The sequence below is a fragment of the Microcaecilia unicolor genome, chromosome 3, assembly GCF_901765095.1.
Source record: "Microcaecilia unicolor chromosome 3, aMicUni1.1, whole genome shotgun sequence".
NCBI classification, from domain to species: domain Eukaryota; kingdom Metazoa; phylum Chordata; class Amphibia; order Gymnophiona; family Siphonopidae; genus Microcaecilia; species Microcaecilia unicolor.
In genome coordinates, this window is record NC_044033.1 from 139,184,210 (window position 1) to 139,203,420 (window position 19,211).

The 19,211-nt window shown below is 42.4% G+C and overlaps 1 protein-coding gene across 1 annotated transcript in view; it reads right to left on the reverse strand.

The window, feature by feature from the left end:
• RYR2 (ryanodine receptor 2) overlaps positions 1–19,211 on the reverse strand; it is a 908,577-nt gene that overhangs the window by 529,215 nt on the left and 360,151 nt on the right. Inside the window, 5 exon segments of the mRNA XM_030194683.1 lie at positions 1,134–1,239; positions 4,702–4,902; positions 8,693–9,491; positions 11,148–11,374; positions 17,741–17,827. Of these exon segments, the coding sequence (XP_030050543.1) occupies positions 1,134–1,239; positions 4,702–4,902; positions 8,693–9,491; positions 11,148–11,374; positions 17,741–17,827 (1,420 nt within the window).

Genomic DNA, 19,211 nt, shown 5'->3' on the forward strand with positions numbered 1-19,211 from the left:
AGAATACCTGGAACCATGAATACACAATGTTTATCATTTCAGCAAACCCACACTTCACTGTGGAAAGTAATAAACACTGCAATTAGCCATAAGAGGCATTGTAGTTTAAAGCAGCTACTACTGCTTCCAGGTCACACTGTGAGGGAGCAGCAGTAAGACAAAAGGTGGGGATGGAGAGAGAGGAAAGTATAAGCCTTACACTTTCCTCTCTCTCCATCCCCACCTTCTATAAGGTGCTGATGGAGAGAAGTGGACTAGGGGAAATAGGAGAGTCAGCGAGCCAACATAATGTTAGTGGAGATAGAGTTGGAGAGTGAGGGAAAGGAAAGAAGACAGAATGGGAAACTGAAGGAGGGGGGGAAGAGAAAGAAAAATAATAATGGTGGGAGAGAAAGAGAGAGACATGGGGAGAGACATTCATGGAGAGGGCTCATCGAACATTAATCTCAGGTAGACCACGCTATCTGTCTTCATTTTTGGTTCCTTATGTTCCTGCTTGGCAGTTGCGATCTTTGCAGGCAACTTTTTTGGTTGTTCCTTTTTGTCTACGATACTGGAATCATTCATCTATTGATGCTGCATTTAGTGTGGTGGAACCGTCTCTGTATAATTCTTTGCCACTTGATTTGTGGATGGAGAGATCGTCTCTGAGTTTTAAGAAATTAATGCCTGGTTGATAGTTAAGGTTTCTTTTGTTAATGGGGGAGGGATATGCATTGAAAAGGAGGTGGGATTTTTTGGGTCTTCCCTGGTGTTTCTCTGCTATTAACATTTGTGCTTTTTGGTTAAGATTCTTGTGCTATTTTGCTTCCCTTCTATTTGTGTCTTGTGTTATGTTGGCTTGTCTTGATTTTAAGTTGATTTTCAATTGTAATGTAAACCCCATTGATGTGTGTTTGTTATGTGAATGGTGGTATATTACATTTTTCAAATAAATAATTAAAAGATTTGTGAAGGAGAGAGAATGAAATAACTTTTATTTAGGAGTAGCAACACTTTTTTCACCGCAATTTTATTGAGGGGTTCACGCAATCCAATGTAGTGATATTTGTTAATCATCAATAGCTGTAATTCTGATAAAATATTGCATTATAAAGTGCTTAAAACAAACAACATTTCAGAGATAAACTTACCACAGTGAGCCATCAAATCCTCATGGAAATCTAGGAGCTCATCTCTTATTTCTTCTGGACTTGGATAGTCATGTTTACTGTCTTTAAAATTCAGGAGCATGTTAATCTTTAAAAACAATAAAAGTATAAATCAGTTACAAACATTATTTTTCATTACATGCCTCTTTGGATCAAACTGCAGGAGAAAATTTACCATGAGGGTGGAGGAACATGAATCCCTACAATCGTAACAACAATCTAAAGGTGCAGGGTAGAAGAATGGCAATTCCGAAAACACAAGGGAGTCAAAGGATCTTCGTACAGAGTGTTTATTCTGAAAGATATACCTATTAGACTTGACGCAGAAATGTGTTTTAACGCCTGCCTCAGAAGTCTGTGTTTGAGCATGTATAATATGAGAGAGCTGTACGTCAAAATGAACCTTCAGCAGCCAAAATACGTGTTGTGATCAAACAGCAAAACTGTTCAGCATAAAAGCTTTTTCTCAATGCTTTTATGCTGAATAGTTTACAGTCTGATCACGATGTGCATTTTAGCCACTGAAGGGTCATTTCAACGTACAGCTCTCTCATATTATACACACTTGAAGACAGACTCCTGATGAAAGTGCTTAGTGCTGAACCATGGCTCTGTGTCAGAGAACACTTACAACAGAACAGAAGATGCATCATAGCAGTGATTCACATAGATGGTGCCTCCTGAAATATCCCAATTTCAATTATTAAAAGAAAGTTTAACTAAGAGCTTTTGTGTGTTTATAGTAGTTTACACAAAATAAATGGCCAATCAGGTGAGCCCAAAGGTCTTCTTACACGGACTGGAAATTCATATTCACAATTCAATCATCCAATAAAGATTTAGGGAAGGAGTTAATAAAATATTTACACCTAAGTATTATCCCACCTAAGAATAGCCTTTCCCTACTGCAAAATCATTCATATATACGTTACCATTTGAATAAATTTAAAACATGTTTGTATATAGAACCTAAAGAACTCATCTACTTGAATCTTCAAATCACTAATTTACAGTAGTTTGATTAGGCATGAAATCAATACTTGCACCATCTTTTTACCTACAGGGTTGGTTGTACATTGTGTTATTATTGAATCAAAAAAAAATCTAATGGGCCAATATTCAGTTGGTGGTGGTCATATCTTTTTTTAAACACTATCGCCGGCTAAATTAGCCCCAGATATTTAATACCAAGCCATGGGCAATGGCATTGAATATCTGGTGCTAATTTAAGTGGAGCTGACCGCCAATATTCAGCAAGGGCCCGCATAAGACAGAAGCTTAGCGGAGATTAGGTAACAATATGGGTAATTGGGAAACAAAGCCAGTACTGGGCAGACTTCTACAGTCTGTGCTCTGATTTTGACTGGATAGATTCCGCTTCAGAAGTTGGAGAACAAGGCCAGTGCTGGGCAGACGTCTACAGTCTGTGCCTTGATCATGGCTGAATAGACTTGGATGGGCTGGAGTGGAGTATTTCAGGGGTTTCGACAACATCATCAGAAATTTTTACAACAAGGACAGTGCCGGGCATACTTCTACGGTCTATGCTCTGAAAATGGCAAGGACAAATCAAGATCAGGTATACATAGAAAGTATCACATACCATATGTCAGTGGTTCCCAAACCTGATCTTGGAGGCACCCCAGCCAGTCAGGTTTTTAGGATATCTACAATGAATATTCATGAGAGAGATTTGCATGCAGTGGAGGCAATGAATATAAATCTCTCTCATGAATATTCATGATGGGTATCCTGAAAACCTGACTGGCTGGGGTGCCTCCAGGACCAGGTTTGGGAACCACTGCCATATGTAATGAGTTTACCTTGTTGGGCAGACTGGATGGATCGTACAAGTCTTTATCTGCTGTCGTCTATTATGTTAGTTATGTGGGCCCCAGCAGAATATTGGCCAGGAGCCCCATAATGTTTTAAAGACAGCCTTTCCGATCACTGCCTCCCCTCCAGAACATCCTCCCCTTTCAATCCCCCTCCTGCCCATCAACAACATCCACACTCCTCCTGATCCCTCTCCTCCCCCCCCCCCCCCAGCAAAGGAAGGAAACCGTTCCCACCCACCAGTCCCAATAGGCCCTCCTGAGCCTACTTGGGATCTTTAATGGTCTAGTGTGGGTAGGAGCAAAGTCCACTCACTCCTGCTCTTAGCACCTGCTGCAACAAAATGGCTGCCACAACCTCTCATAACAGCCTCACAGTACTACCAAATACCGCAATACTGCCACTAGAGGTTGCAGCAGCCATTTTGTTGTACTCATAAATGCCTGTAATCTGCTTTCAGTCACAAGAACTGGAGGAGTAGCTTAATGGTTAGAGTAGTGGTCTGCGAACCAGTATAATCCAGGGGCGTAGCCACGGGCGGGCCCGGGTGGGCCTGGGCCCACCCAAGTTCGGGTCAGGCCCGCCCAGCAGCAAAGTTCCTGAGTGATGGCGATTCCAGTCGCAGCGATTCCCACACGCTGCCTGCCAGTGCCGGCTGCCGCTCAATCTCCTCGCGCTACTAAGCGCTAACCCGGAAGTCTCTCCTCTGCTTAGTAGCGAGAGGAGATTGTTGAGCGGCAGCCGGCAGGCAGCGTGTGGGAATCGCTGTGACTTGAATCGCCGTGAGGAACTTTGCTGCTGGGCGGGCCTGCAAGGAGGGTGAGATGCTGCAGCTGCACGGGGTGGGGGGGGGAAGATGTCACATGGGGGAGGGAAGACGGGGGGACACAGCAGCTGCGCGGGGGGAAGGGAAGATGGAAAGAAAGATGCTGCAGAGGGGGGAGGGAAGATGGAAAGATGAGGCTTGGTTGGTGGGTGAGGGAGATGCAGCAAAGGGGTGGAGGGGTGAGGAAGGGAGATGTCTTGGCTGTGTATGAGGTGGAGGGGAGGGACACATGCTGCATACAGAGGGGATAAGTGGGGAGGGGGAGAAATGGTAGGCATAGGAGTGGAGAGGAGGGAGAAATGGTGGGTATAGTGGAGGGAGGGAGGGCGGAGCAGAGAAAATTTTGTGCCCACCCACTTTGGGCTCAGGCCCACCCAAAACTGGCTGTCTGGCTACGCCACTGGTATAATCCAGTTCAAATCCAACTGCAGCTGCTTGTGATCTTTGGCAAGTTACTTAACATTCCATTGCCTCAGGTACAAATTTAGATTCTGAGCCCTCCAGGGACAGAATCAGGTTCCTGTTGTACCTGAATGTATACTGATTCAATACCTTGCAGGCAATATATAAGTGATAATAACATACAGATTCCTTCTGTATCTTCTGAGATGATATATAGGAATCTTTATTATCAATTTTCAATAAGCACAAACAAGTAACTACTTGTATAGAAAAGCCAAGCAACAGAAAACGAGATGAAGACCCTAAAGTATATAAGGTAATATAATTTCAAAGAAAAATAGTATATAAAGCTTTACTTTGCTCAGCATCAGTCCACTATAATGATAGATGCAACACAATTAAGGAAAAAAGAGGAAACAGTATAGGAGTCTTTTTGGATATAAGTCATATGACTGAGTATAAAACAGTGCATATCGTAGGTTATACCTGTTCTTGAGGTGGAGACCGAAATTCCTTTGTTTTTTTGGCAGTCAGTGCTGCAGACATGTTGAGTGCTTGCATAACCTCATTGTATCGAAAACGTTGGTTCTCTTGGAGTTTAGCTACAAAGTCATCAGAAAATGCTACAATGGCTTCTATCCTGTGGCGTACTTGGCAGTCACACAGATACTGAAGTAGGTGACACATCTAGGGTAACAAATAAAGCTGTTAAGAAATGTGACACTTCAACCTTGGTTTCATAGATGGCAGAAATGAAGCTGTACTGAGTTTGGTGTCAATAGTTAGATCAAAACAGTTTTAGTATGTTGTGTAGATCAAAACAGTTTTAGTATGAGTTGTGTATAATTTAGCTTTACAGTTTTTAAATCTGCTTCTACCATGTAGATTGTTTTCAGTCATGTTTAATTATTCCTTATGGTATATTCTGATAATAAGTTGTATTTTCCCAAGATTTACCTGGTTAATGTCTTTTTGTAAACCATAGTAACATTGAACTACTTGGTTGAAACTTGCAATATATAAGCTATTGAACTGAATTGTATAATTTGGAATGTCCAAGTTAGTTATTTCAAGTTAACCCTGTAAAGTATGCAGGCCACTTATAGATACAACTTAAAGCTGCTGAATATCCCCACCCCTGGAATGCTCCAAATTCTGACCCATCATAAAAATATACATCCAAAAGGCCAAATAATTAAAGCAATTTAAGTGGGCAGAAGAGGCTCCTGCAAGCTTAAATCATGCACTGCAGGTTGGCTGCCAATATTCAAGTGTTTATTTATTTATTTGTTACATTGTACCCCACATTTTCCCACCTATTTGCAGGCTCAATGTGGCTTACATAGCGCGGGTTAGGAACAAATATAGGTGTTATTATAAATGAAATACATATGTACAGACACATTAGGGAACATAGAGGGAGAGGTTATGTAAAATTCATTAAGTTTATAGCAAGCTTGGGTTTATCTGAGTTGTTGGACTCAGGAAGTTAAGTTGGATCATTAGGATATGCCTTTTCGAACAAGTAAGTCTTTAGTGATTTCCAGAAGTTGAGGTGGTTGTACGTAGTTTTCACAGCCTTTGGGAGTATATTCCAGAGTTGTGTACTAATATATGAGAAGCTGGATCCATGAACTGATTTGTATTTAAGTCCTTTGCAACTAGGGTGGCAGAGACTTAAATAAGAACGTGATGATTTGATTGAGTTTCTGGTTGGTAGGTCTATGAGGTCAGACATATAAACTGGGGCATCACCGTATATAATTTTATATTCTGGTAGGGAGTGGGGGTTCTGCTTTTGGATGGAGATGACAGGAGGGGGGGGGGTCTGCTATTGGGAGGGGGTACAGGAAGAGGTTCTGTTCTTGGAGGGGTTTATGAAGGGACTCAAAATCTAGGGAGGGGGATTATTGATCCTCTTATGCGGGTCCTAGCCAATATTCAGAATATTAGCAGGGACCTGCAAATGTAAAGGCAGCCAGCACATGTCCAGTGAGATCTTGATATTCAATGCTGGTGCCTGGCCATGGCCAGATATTGAATATCCATGTCTAATGTAGCTGGTGACAGTCAGCAGATAAAGAAATGCTGACTGCCACAAGCTAAATATTTACCGGAAAATTATCAATTCAAGTGCCATAGATTTTTTTTCTTTTAATAAAGCCCTTATGTGGAGAACTGTTGATTTGCTTTACCTCTCACGGTGGGAGGGGTTACCCATGTGTCTATTGGGGTTAGATGTGGAGAAAGCCTTTGATAGGGTTCATTGGGAGTTTTGGATAGGGCTTTGTCAAGATATGGGTTTGGGAGGGAGTTTCGTCACTGGATCCAGGCCTTTTATATATTCCCAAAGGCTTGTGTACGTATTAATGGGGGTAACTCAACATTGTTTCCTCTTATTTGGGGTACGCGTCAGGGATGCCCCCTTTCCCCGTTACTGTTTGCTTTGTTCATCGAGCCATTAGCGGTGGCAATTAGGAGTAACACAGATATAGTGGGCATTAGGTGTGGATCTGAGAAGTTTAAACTCGCTCTTTTTGCAGATGATGTTCTCTTGTCACTTAGGTGCCCTTTGATATCTCTTCCCAATTTACTTGCAAAATTAAGGGCTTTTTCAGCAGTCTCTGGTTATAAACGTAATGCATCCAAATCTAAGGGAATGGTTATAGGTTTCCCGCCAACTCTTGTGGAGACATTGCATGCTTCTTTTCCTTTTAAATGGGTGACTAATGGGCTCATTTTCAAAAGAGGATGTCCATCTTTCGACATAAATCGGAAGATGGACATCCTTCTCTCAGGGGCGTCCCTAATCGAAACCCGATTTAGGACGTCTCCAACTGCACTCCATTGCAAGGACGGCCAAAGTTCAAGGGGGCGTGTCGGAGGTGTAGCAAAGGTGAGACTTGGGTGTGCCTAACACTTGGACGTCCTTGACCCATAATCAAAAAACACAAGGGCGTCACTGATGAACACCTGGGCGTTTTCACCCGGACCTGTTTTTCTTACGACTAAGGCGTGCCCGAAATGACCATCGTAGAGAATCGGGGATGACCTCCCGTTACTCCCCCCGTGGTCACTAACCCCCTCCAACCCTCAAAAAACATCTTTCAAAATATGTCGTGCCAGCCTCTAATGTCATACTCAGGTCCATGACAGCACATGCAGGTCCCTGGAGCAGTTTTAGTGGGTACTGCAGTGCACTTCAGACAGGCGGACCCAGGCCCACACCCCCCCCTCCCACCTGTTACATTTGTGGAGGGAACAGCAAGCTCTCCAAAACCCACCACAAACCTACTGTACCCATATATAGGTGTCCCCCTTCACCCATAAGGGCTATGGTAGTGGTGTACAGTTGTGGGTAGTGGGTTTTGGGGGGCTCAGCACACAAGGTAAGGGAGCTATGCTCCTGGGAGCAGTGCCCCCTAGCGTGCCCGGCTGCTGTCCTGGCATGTCAGGGGGACCAGTGCACTACAAATGCTGGCTCCTCCCATGACCAAATGGCTTGCAATTGGCCGTTTTTGACATGGACGTCTTTGGTTTCGAAAATCACAGAAAGCCAGAAACGTCCATGTCTAGGGACGACCAAATCTAAGGATATCCGAATTTAAGGATTTGGACGTCTCTGACGGTATTTTCGAAATGAAAGATGGACGTCCATCTTGTTTCCAAAATACGGGTTTCCCCACTCCTAGATTTTGCCGTTTTGCAAGGACGTCCAAATCTCAACTTGGACATCCCTTTCAAAAATGCCCCTCCACATCTAGTCGCTACCTTGGTGTAAATTTATCTACAACGGTTAAGGCTATTTTTCAGGGTAACTACCCGGCCCTTATTTGTGAGATCTTTAGAGATTTGGATAGGTGGTCGGTGTTGGAATTGTCTTGGTTTGGTAGGATAGCTACTCCTAAGATGAACATCTTACCTAGATTCTTGTATCTATTTCAGGTACAGCCATTGCAGCTTCCCAGATCTTTCTTGGCTGGGAAACAGGATAGGTTACTTTGATTTATATGGAATAACAAGAGACCTCGGCTTCCTAGGGCCTTTTTATATAAGGGAAAGTATCAAGAAGAGCTCGCGAGGCCACTGCTTGAACTCTCGGCAGCCATTCTGAAGCATAGCCGGGAGCAAGACAGGTCTGCAGCTGTGCCAGACAGGAAAGAGGCCACTAAACCACCAGGGCACTACAACAAGGTAAAGGAGGGGAGGGGAGGATAGGACACCCTGAGTCCCGCCTGCCCTGCTCTTTCACCCGCAAATCCAGACAAATGGGCAGGCTAGCAAAATCTGCCCTGATGACCAGCAATGTCCTCAAGAAGAGGACATGTCCAGGTAAAACCGAACGTTTGGTAACCCTACTATTGAACACTGTAATTTACAGAACTAAAATAGTTATCCGGTGTCATAAAAAGTTTTGAGTTATCCATTCTCTCCAGCAGAGCAACAATCAAAAAGTATGTGTGTAAACTTTTGTTACCTGTAGCTTTACAGGTTCTGGAAGTTTCATCTGGAGCAGGCCTTCTTTAAGCACTGGCTCCCCTCGGCTTTCTTCTTCCATGTCATCATCAACCTTTTGTCCATTAAGGTTTATGTTTACTGTCTCACTTTCTTTGTCATGACTATCCTCTTCTGAGAAAACACTGGGTTCAATTAACTGTAAGATACGCTTCAAATCATCATTGTGGAAAACACCCATGATCAGCAGTGTGTAAAAAAGTTTAATCAAAGGCACAAAAAGAAACTCTGTTGTTCCACCTACAGGATCTCGGACATGAAGGTTGCCCTCCTGAACAGCCTCAGTCAACATTTCAATGATTTTGGCCTTCAGTATGTCCAGTGGAAACTCTGGGCTAAACTGGTAGCATTCATTGTTGATGCTTACAAAATTTGGAGAACAGAATTGCATTCTGGGACGTAGTGAGGTACTGAGGCCTATACCAGGAAGGCCATGTTTTTTCTTTTCATCAGGAAAGAGTGTGATGCTCTTAGTTTCATCTGTCATAGGGACAATAAATTCATTGTTCATCATTAGCCTAGCTGTGGCATATGTGCTGAGATGGATATCAATAAGTAAGTCATAATAGCCTGCACGTAACAATCCTGGCATATACTTGTTTTCAATGGCATATAAGAGTTGGGATTCATCCACATGACTGCAAAGGGCATGTGCTACCCTATTGTTTCCTAGAGCACAAACAGCTGAATAGAGACACAACGTATGATAGTGAAATTTCAACAGTTCCTCTTGTTCTGTGAGCTCTAAAATATCAATAGACCTGTTCAAGAGAAAAGAGAGAAAGGTTTCATAACAGAGCAAGAATTTTCATTTTTTCTCCCATTCTTCAGTTCTCCACTCTAACAAGACAGAATTTTTGTAGCAGTTTAGGAATTATCTCTGTGAATAAGCTAAACAGTAAGAAGTTAAACTTCAGATCCATTTACATGGATAAATACATATTTATCTAAGTAAATTGACCTGTTTAAAAAAAAAAGCTCTATATGGCAAAAAGTCCGTCAGTTCCCTGAGCAGAGGTGAGGATGTTAATTGAAGGGCCCCCATGAAAAAAGTGAACCAGGTAGGGGGGACCCCAAATTGAGTCAAGCCTGCTTGAAGAAGGGACAGCAGGATTACACAGTACGAGTCTCAAAGCTCTTCAAAATGGGCTCTGCAGTCATACAAAAAATAATTGTTGACCACATAGAAGCTCTCATCAACCAAATTGCTGTTGTAGTGCAAGCCTCATAATGCCTGCAGTGTTCATTGATCCGATAAATCACATTCACAATAGTGATGATCATCAAAATCATGTTGTTATAAACATTTTCAGGCAATAAGGGGGTCATTTTACAAATCAGTCTCCACATGCTGAACATTTTTCATAGGCAGAAAATGACTATTATAAAACTAAGGGGGAGGAAGACATATTATACATCATTATAAAAGGTAATTATATAAGTGAGCACAAGCAGTTACATGCACAAATGTACAGAAAAGCAGTGCACTATGTCCTATTCTATAAGGTAACACATGAGTACTATAGTGCGTAACTCCAAGAGGGATGCACATGGGTGGACCATGGGCAGTGGCGTTCCTGGGGGGGTGGTGGTGGGTGCGGTCCGCCCCGGGTGCACGCCACTGGGGGGGTGCCGCACACGCTTGTCCATCGTTCGTTCCATGCTCCCTTTGCCCCGGAACATGCTGAGTCAGACCAAGGTCCATTGAGCTCAGCATCCTGTTTCCAACAATAGCCAGTCTATTTTTCATTTCCAGGGCTAAACAATGGCTTTACCAAGTCTACTTAGCTAAATATTTTTATGGGCTTTTCTTCCAAGAATTTGTCAAAGCCTGTTTTGAGCCCCAATAAGGTAGTAACCTTGACCACGGCCTTTGATAACAAATTCCATAGCTTAAATATTTGCTGCTTAAAAAATAGTTTCTATCTGCAGGTCATTAGTTCCAAATGATTCCTTGTTATAGTGTTGTGTAAAAGGTTAAAAAAAAACCTGGTCTCTACTGAGGGAGAGAGGAGGAATTATCAACCTGGGCTACTATTAAGACAGGGTATTTTATCAAAAGTCATGGTATTTTAGCACAGGGTCCCGTTTTATGCAATGAGACCCTGTGCTAAAATAGCATGACTTGTGGTAAAATAACCCATTTTAACAGTAGTCCACATTCATAGCTTCTCCCCCTTAATCATTCCACCTCATTCATACACATTTGTGTATATTTTTCCCCAAGTCCAATTTTCAAATGAAAAATGTTCCCTTTGAAAACTGACATAAAATCTGCAAGTAAAAGGACCTGCAAGTTTTAACCGCGCTGTTTGCACTTTTGTTTGGGTGATACTTTATAATACAAATATTCTTTTTTTTCTCCTAAAGCAAATGACCCTGTTGAAATCTAATTATGAAGACAGAAAAACACAAACCTATTTTCTTCTGGAATATGCAGGGACATAAACTGCAATGGCTCCAAACACTGCACCAGCCATCCCTGACGCTCATTGAATCTGGTGACATCAACCTTCAGAAAATGGTTTGGCACCCGACTCCACAACACATGTGTCAGGAATTGGACATGGAGGCGGGAAGGACATTGTGGAGTTGGGTTTTTGTGCTCACTTTTGAACAGTCCAGCAGATAAAGGCATTACATTCTGTAGACAAGAGAAAAAGAAAATAATATATTTTAAAAATCTAATATTGTGCGTTAACAAATGGATTCTATATAGCACGCCTAGAGATCCGCACTGAAATCCAGGCGTATTCTATAGCAATGTGAGTAACTTAATTGGCTCAACAAGTTAATCAACATTGATAACAGCACTTAAAATGCAATAATGAACACTAACTGGCAATAATTAGAATTTACACACGCAGCTCACTAAGCGTATTCTGTAATGAAAGGCATCTAAATCTTAATACATGCAGTTCAAAAGGGGAGTGGCAATGGGCGGGGAAATGGGCATTCCATGGGCATTCCCAAATTTACATGTGTAGTTATAGAATGTGGTGCAGAGCGCGTAAATCTATGAGTGGGGATTTACGTCACATTTTTGTTGGTATAAATGGAGGCGCGTAGTTTTAGGCACTGAGATATCAATTAAGCGTAATCTATATACTGTGCCTAAATCTTATAGAATGCTCCTAGGTGGAAATTTTTACTGCAGATTTTATAGGCGCCTTATATAGAATCTGGCCCTAAGCCTGGGGGGGGGGAGGGGTCCTTTAGCTAAGCTGCGATAAAAAGTGTTCTTGACATGCCCTTACACGAGTCTTATCCATGCGCTAAGGCCATTTTTGCCACAGCTGTAAAATGGCTGCTTTTCTTTCAGCCATTCGTTAATGTTGCCTTTAGGACGTGGCCATTTTTAAAAATTACTGTGTGAGCACTTACTGCCACCCAGTTTGTAGGTGGGAGCAGGGCCGCCAAGAGACTGGGCAATGTAGGACTCAAAATAAATAAAAGCCTTGCTTAGTCACCTATATACTGGTAAAAACTGCATTAAAATGATAATGAAGTAAAAGAAACCAAACCTAGAATGTTGCTGACTTGTACATCTGCTGAGGGAGCGGGGACTCTTTGCAGCCCTGTTAATTCACATGAGAGGAGAAGGGGAAACTGAGCTACCTTGTTATCTACACCCAGGCACCCTGTTCACAGCCATTGTGGCTCAGGAACACCTAAGGCTGAAGAATAACATCTTTATCGCCTTGGCAGGAGTCTTCAGGGTTTGTGCTACAGTTAACAGGGTCCCCATGGAGATATCACCCAAATGTGTATTTATTTTATTACCTGCTAATTTATAAGTGATAATTACTTGATGACAGCACTGATAATCTTTCAAAAAGGAGTGAACCTCTGATTGGCATTCTGGAGAGATAGAGAGAAAGAACTTTGTGAACTGTGTAACCTCTGTCACCTTGGGCTTTGATGCCCAGAAGCAAATGCAGGCACTAGAGGCCATTAGCACCAAACTAGCGCCCGCAATTGTTAGCACAGAATCCTCAGAGGGTTCTAGTGCAGGGAACGAGTGCACCAAAGGATAGCGCAAATAGCATGTAATCTAGTCAAATGAGGTAATTTCCTATTCACTACCAATGCTCAGAAGAACAGCGTACAAACCCAAGCTGCCTTACCACTGCAGAAATAACACCACATCAGAGCAAGCATTGGGGTGCTTCTTCTGAGCTGCAGCCTGTGCCCAAACCTTTTCAAATGGAGGCATGCTGCCTAAAAGCTTTGTTCCACCAATGAAAGGGTGAGGGTTGGCAGAATCCACGGCAACCTTTTGCAGGCTATAACAAATCAGTCAGCTTTGGCAATGTCAGTCAAGTGCAGGGTCCACCCTCTAACCATTGGTTCTCTGGCAGAGAGCCAGCTGCTGGGGAGAGAGAGAGAGCAGCAGCTGAATGAGTTGAGGGGCTTGTATGTTTCCATGTTCTTCAGAAGCCCGTCTATGGAGTACGATAATGGTAAAATGGTTTCTCTTGCATCAGGGCTGCTGTGCTGGTGCCTCCTCCCCTTCTAGCCATGCAGGGCTCCCTCTAGTGCACATGTGCTGGGCCAATTCCCCCCTCCTTACTCCCCAATACTCAGTGCTAACAGCGTGCATAATATTTGAATGCCATTATCATTGAGCATTAGGAAGTTCTTTTGTGGCACTGTTTTGTACAGTGTCAGAGTTTTGAGCATTGGCCCTAGGTATATTGGAGTAAAGTAATATTGAGATACAAGAGAAAAGTACAAGAGAGATTTTGTATATAGTTGCTACAGATATTAATCTGCCTTGCCACTACTGATGCTACAATTGACTTTAAAAGTCATTCAATAATGGTTTTAGTTCAGAGAAAAAAATACATTGGAGATGCTGTGGGTGCAGGGTCCCCATTGCAACTATGCTGGTGGGCTAGGATTGATACCATCAAGATGATGATTGCTACTAAAATTACTTGTACATATGTGGAGGCTAATTTTCAAAGCACATAGACTTACAAAGAGGGGCATAATCGAACAGGGTCGGCCATCTATATGGGCGGCCATCTCTAAGGCCGGCCCCGTAAAGCGGCATACCCGACCGTATTATCGAAACAAGATGGCTGGCCATCTTTCGTTTTGATAATACGGTCAGGGCCAGCCAAATCTCAACATTTGGTCCGGCGTTAGAGATCGCCGCCGTTGGTTTCCCGCCGATAATGGAAACTAATAGCGGCTATCTCAAACCCGGCCAAATCGGAGCCATTTGGTTGTGGGAGGAGCCAGCATTTATAGTGCAGTGGTCCCCCTCACATGCCAGGGCACCAACTGGGCACCCTAGGGGGCACTGCAGTGGACTTCACAAATTGCTCCCAGGTGCATAGCTCCCCTTACCTTGTGTGCTGAGCCCCCCAAAACCCCCCAAACCCACTCCCCACAATTGTACAACACTACCATAGCCCTAAGGGGTGAAGGGGGACACCTATATATGGGTACAGTGGGTTTCGTGTGGATTTTGGAGGGCTCATATTTATCACCACAAGTGTAACAGGTAGGGGGGGATGGGCCTGGGTCTGCCTGCCTGAAGTTCACTGCAGTACCCACTAACAACTGCTCCAAGGACCTGCATAGTGCTGTGATGGAGCTGGGTATATGACATTTCAGGCTGGCATAGAGGCTGGCACAAAAATGTTTATAATTTTTTTTTGGGTGGGAGGGGGTTGGTGACCACTGGGGGGGGTAAGGGGAGGTGATCCCCAATTCCCTCCTGTGGTCATCTGCTCAGTTGGGGCACTTTTTTCAGGCTTGGTCCTAAAAATAAATGGACCAAGTAAAGCCGACCAAGTGCTCATCAGAGCCGGCCTTCTTTTTTCCATTATCGGCTAAAGCCGGCCATTTGGTAACCACGCCCCTGTCCTGCCTTCGGTACACTGCCAACTCGCCCCCTTGAACTTTCGCCTGCTCCGCGACGGAAAGCAGTTGAAGCCAGCTAAAATCAGCTTTCGATTATACCGATTTGGCCTGGTTTATGAGATGGCCGGCCAGCTCCCGATTTGTGTCGGAAGATGGCCAGCCTTCTCGTTCGAAAATAAGCAGGAAAGTTATATAGGTTATTATGTAACTTGTAAATCTATGTGCTTTGAAAATGATCACCTAGGTATTTTTCTTCTCCTTTTCCCAAAATATTTTTGTGGGACACTTTCCGGAACCTGATACAGTCCACTGTTATTACCCACGCTGACTACTGCAACAGTGTCTTTTTAGGATGCAAAACCCAAATACTGAAGAGACTCCAAACTGCCCAAAACACGGCAGCCAGACTTATTTTTGGCAAATCAAAATTCGAAAGTGCATCACCTCTTCGAGCAAAGCTTCACTGGCTCCCCATCAAAGAAAGAATAAATTTCAAGATCAACATAATGACCCACAAGATCATCCACAGTGAATCCCCTAGCTACATGAATGATTTGATCAACCTCCCTGCCAGAAACAGATCTATTTCTTCACGAACATATCTTAACCTACACCTTCCCAATTGTAGAGGAATTAAATACAAGACCTACTACGCATCCAGTTTCTCCTTTTTGGGCAGCCAGCTTTGGAATGCTCTACCCAGACCAATCCAATTAATTAACGACTACTTGCCCTTTAGAAAAATGCTACAAGCTCATCTCTTTAAGCAAGCCTACCCTAATGCCCCAACCTAATCTTACCAACCTCCACTCCCAATTCTGTTCTGACTTAGATACCGACCTCCCATCCTTCTCTTCTCTATCTCCCCTTAATTTTATCCCTCCTTACCCCTTTTCTCCCAATTCATACTATCCTATCCTGTCTACCCTCTCTTATCCTAATCATACATTATCAAGCTCAACTTATCATACACTACCAAGCCCAACTTTACAATGTTTCACTACAGCTTTTGAAATGGAGGAGTGGCCTAGTGGTTAGGGTGGTGGACTTTGGTCCTGAGGAACTGAGTTCAATTCCCACTTCAGGCACAGGCAGCTCCTTGTGACTCTGGGCAAGTCATTAACCTTCCATTGCCCCATGTAAGCCACATTGAGCCTGCCATGAGTGGGGTACAAATGTAACAAAAAAATATATACAACTTTGTATTTCAAATTACTATGTAAGCTGCATTGTGTGGGGTACAAATGTAATAAATTCTTGTGGGCTACCAAGCCCCAAAAAATACCTCTGACAAAGTTAAAAGTTCAAAGAATGCAAGTTGTGGTATATTTCCCTGACCTCTTTCAATACCATCAAGGTTTCTTACTATGCCAAGGAGTTGAATGGTTTACTTTTTGAATAGGAACTATTCTCCACACCAAGATGGTTGCAGTGGGAGATTGGACTTACCACACCGATCCCACTTGATAGGCTTCCTGATATGTTGCTTCCTCACTGTCTGAAAGATCACCCATATATTCAGTCTACCCACTCTACCCACCAAATGTTCCATGGTAGTGTACTGATAGATTTTCATTGTAGAATAACCTCAAGTTGCTTATTAACAATAGAATAGTTTATTAGCTATTGTGACAAGTGTGTTATATCTGGGACTTGTGTGTGATCTGTAATGATGCTTCACATATTTCTTTCATCGAAGCTCAAGAAAGTTTTGCTTTTCCTAGTATATAGTATTTTTAGATGGTTCCAATTGTAGCATTTGTTACATTTACCAGTTGAAAATATGGGGCCTACACCAGATTTGATGGTCCATTGTCAGCAGTTCTTGGAATTAGTACACAACTTTTTCATCTATATCCTTGGTATAATTTTTCAACTTATAATTAACTAACTACTCCAGTACCACTCTGTTCCTTTTCACAGCTATCTTGATTATTTGATGTAAGCCACATTGAACTAAAGACTTTAGATAATGTGGGGTATGTGTCATAAATAAAATTAAATAAATAAATAAAGATAAGCAGTTATCTCTGCTGATTATTCGTGGTCAGTGCCGAAAAGATAACCGGCAATATTCAGCGCTATCCAGCTAAGTTTAGTGGTCAAATCAGACTGCCTAAATAATTAAGTTTGAGTCAGCCAATAAAAACCCAGATATTCAATGCCGGCCCTACATTGAATATCCTGTGTAAGCACCGATCGTGGCATTCATGTGGGCCTGCCTCCCGTGGGCAGAATATTGGGACTTGTTTTGTTTTGGTACTGGGTAAAATATGCTCCATGTTTTTCAGCTCAGGGGGCATGGGTAAGAATATCAGCAGCATTGCTTCACTCTCTCTCTCTTTTGCTCTTTTATGTAACAACTAGTAAAAAAGGCCCGTTTCCGAAACCAATGAAACGGGCGCTAGCATGTGGCTTTTTGTGTGTGTGTGTGTGTATGTGTCACAGAGTTATTTTGTGTGTGTGTGTTTGTGAGTGTGTGAGTGTGCGGTGTGTGTGCAGGTTGTTGATGTGTGTCTTTTTTTGTTTTGTTTTTTGCTTGGGAGTTGTGGGATGTGCTGTGCCGGTCTATTTTTGCACATACCCACAGCAGGAATATTCTTCTCTCGTTCCAGTGGTGGTTCTATGCTCTCCGTGCTGCACAGATAATGAGCCATTCTGCTGGGGAATGCTCCTCCCTTATTGTCACGTAGTTTCCTCTGATTGGTCCGTCTTACGTTGCCTAGTGTTGCCTGGGAACGGTGTTGTGATGGTCCTTTGTGTTTCAGAATGTTGAGGTTGTTTTTTCTGATTGGTCCATCTTGCGAGGGCGGGGCAGAGAGACATGGTCAGTGTTGTGGCTTCACCACCATGAATCCATGAACCCTTCAGGGAGTGACTGAGTGACTTCAGAATGTTGTCTTCAGAATGTTGAGAGTGAGTTTTATTATAGTAGATAGCAAAACATCCATATATATTTATGGTTATTAATAATTACACATACCTGGCACAAAAACAAATTTGAAAGAGGAAACTATGATAGTTAAGCTCTATTATCAATTATCAGTTCTGTGAGTGCAGTATTATTGCATTACTGCAAAAAATAATCCCCCACTCTCCCCATCCAGTAACAAAAGTCAGTTGCTTGATTTACCTTAATTCTTCCAAGTTCAAACTGGAAAACATTGGGACTTGTTGCTTGTGCAAATACTGCAGGAAATAATTTCGTACTTGGTTCAACCTAAATAATGTAAAAGAAACAAACACATTTATATTTTGTTTTATTTTGAATAACATTAATCAAAAGGAATGCTATACTCACTGAATACATGAGTGTAATAAACTGCAAACACAAGAATTAGGCTGCTGATATTCCTGGAGGAATCCAGCATTTTCCATGGAAAAGCATATATAGGAATTTTGAACCTGCAGTTACATTAATGACGGTTAGTTATTAAAGTGCATTATGGCCCTAACCTGTGTTATTTGCTCCTTTTTGGTTCCCATTTTCAAAGCAGATGGACGCCTCAAAATGACTAAAAAAGTCCATCTGCTAAAAATGTCCAACCCCCAATTTTGGAAAGTCAGAATTTGGACATTTCAGGGGTATGCTGTGGGCATGTTTTGTGTGGGAAATGGGAGGGCCCAAAATTAGGATGTGCAACAACGATTTTCAAAAGGGAAGAAATGTCCATGTCTAAAAAGGACATTTTTATGTAGACCTGTTTCAGTCACATCCAAATTACAAAAAGGTACTCTGACTGAGCAGCTGACCACTGGAAGGATTTAGGCATGATACCTCCTTAATTCCCCAGTGGTTGCTGCCCCCCCTCCCCCCTCACTCTCCCCTGAAAGTGAAACTGGAAAGAAATACCAGGCTGTACAACAGCATCAGGTGTTATAGACATTCTAAGCAAAGCAGAAAATAAGCCTGAGGCATAGTGGTTAGTGCAAGAGACTGTAAACCAAGGGAGACAGGTTAAAATCCCACTTTCACTCTATTAATTTTTTTTTTCTGGAACTCTCTCCAGGAAAGAAAAAAATACTGTACACCTGCAAGACTGAAGGCTACTGAAGTGGTGTACATGCAGGTACAACAGGTATTTTTCTGTTCCTGGAGGGATCACATTTACAAAAAAAAAAAAAAAGAAAGAAAAGAAAAGTTATAGTTGGATTTGAACCAGTGTCCCTTGGTTTACAGGCTATTGCACTAACCACTAGGCTACTCCTCTATTCTGCAAAAACATCTGTGTGGCCATTTTCATAAGAATGCTGCCAGACAGATGTCCCTGTGCCTTGTTTCCCTCCATTTATAAGTTAAATGTTTCAGTCTGTGAAATGGTTATTGAGGATGGAGGTCTCCAGTGTAAAGATGTCTTTATCACCTATTTTTAAACAGGAAATCTAGACATTTTTCCTGTTCAAAAATTGCTGAGAGATGGACGGGGGTTTTTTGGACGTCATGAGCAGGATATTCCAATTCTGATTTGAACATTCTTTCAAAAATCAATGTGTGTTAAAGAGCAATAATGTGTGTTATATTAATGTAATTCACTAATATTTGTTACCACAAAATACAGAGTAATGAGATACAAAGCATACAAATGCATGCAAAATAGCTCATT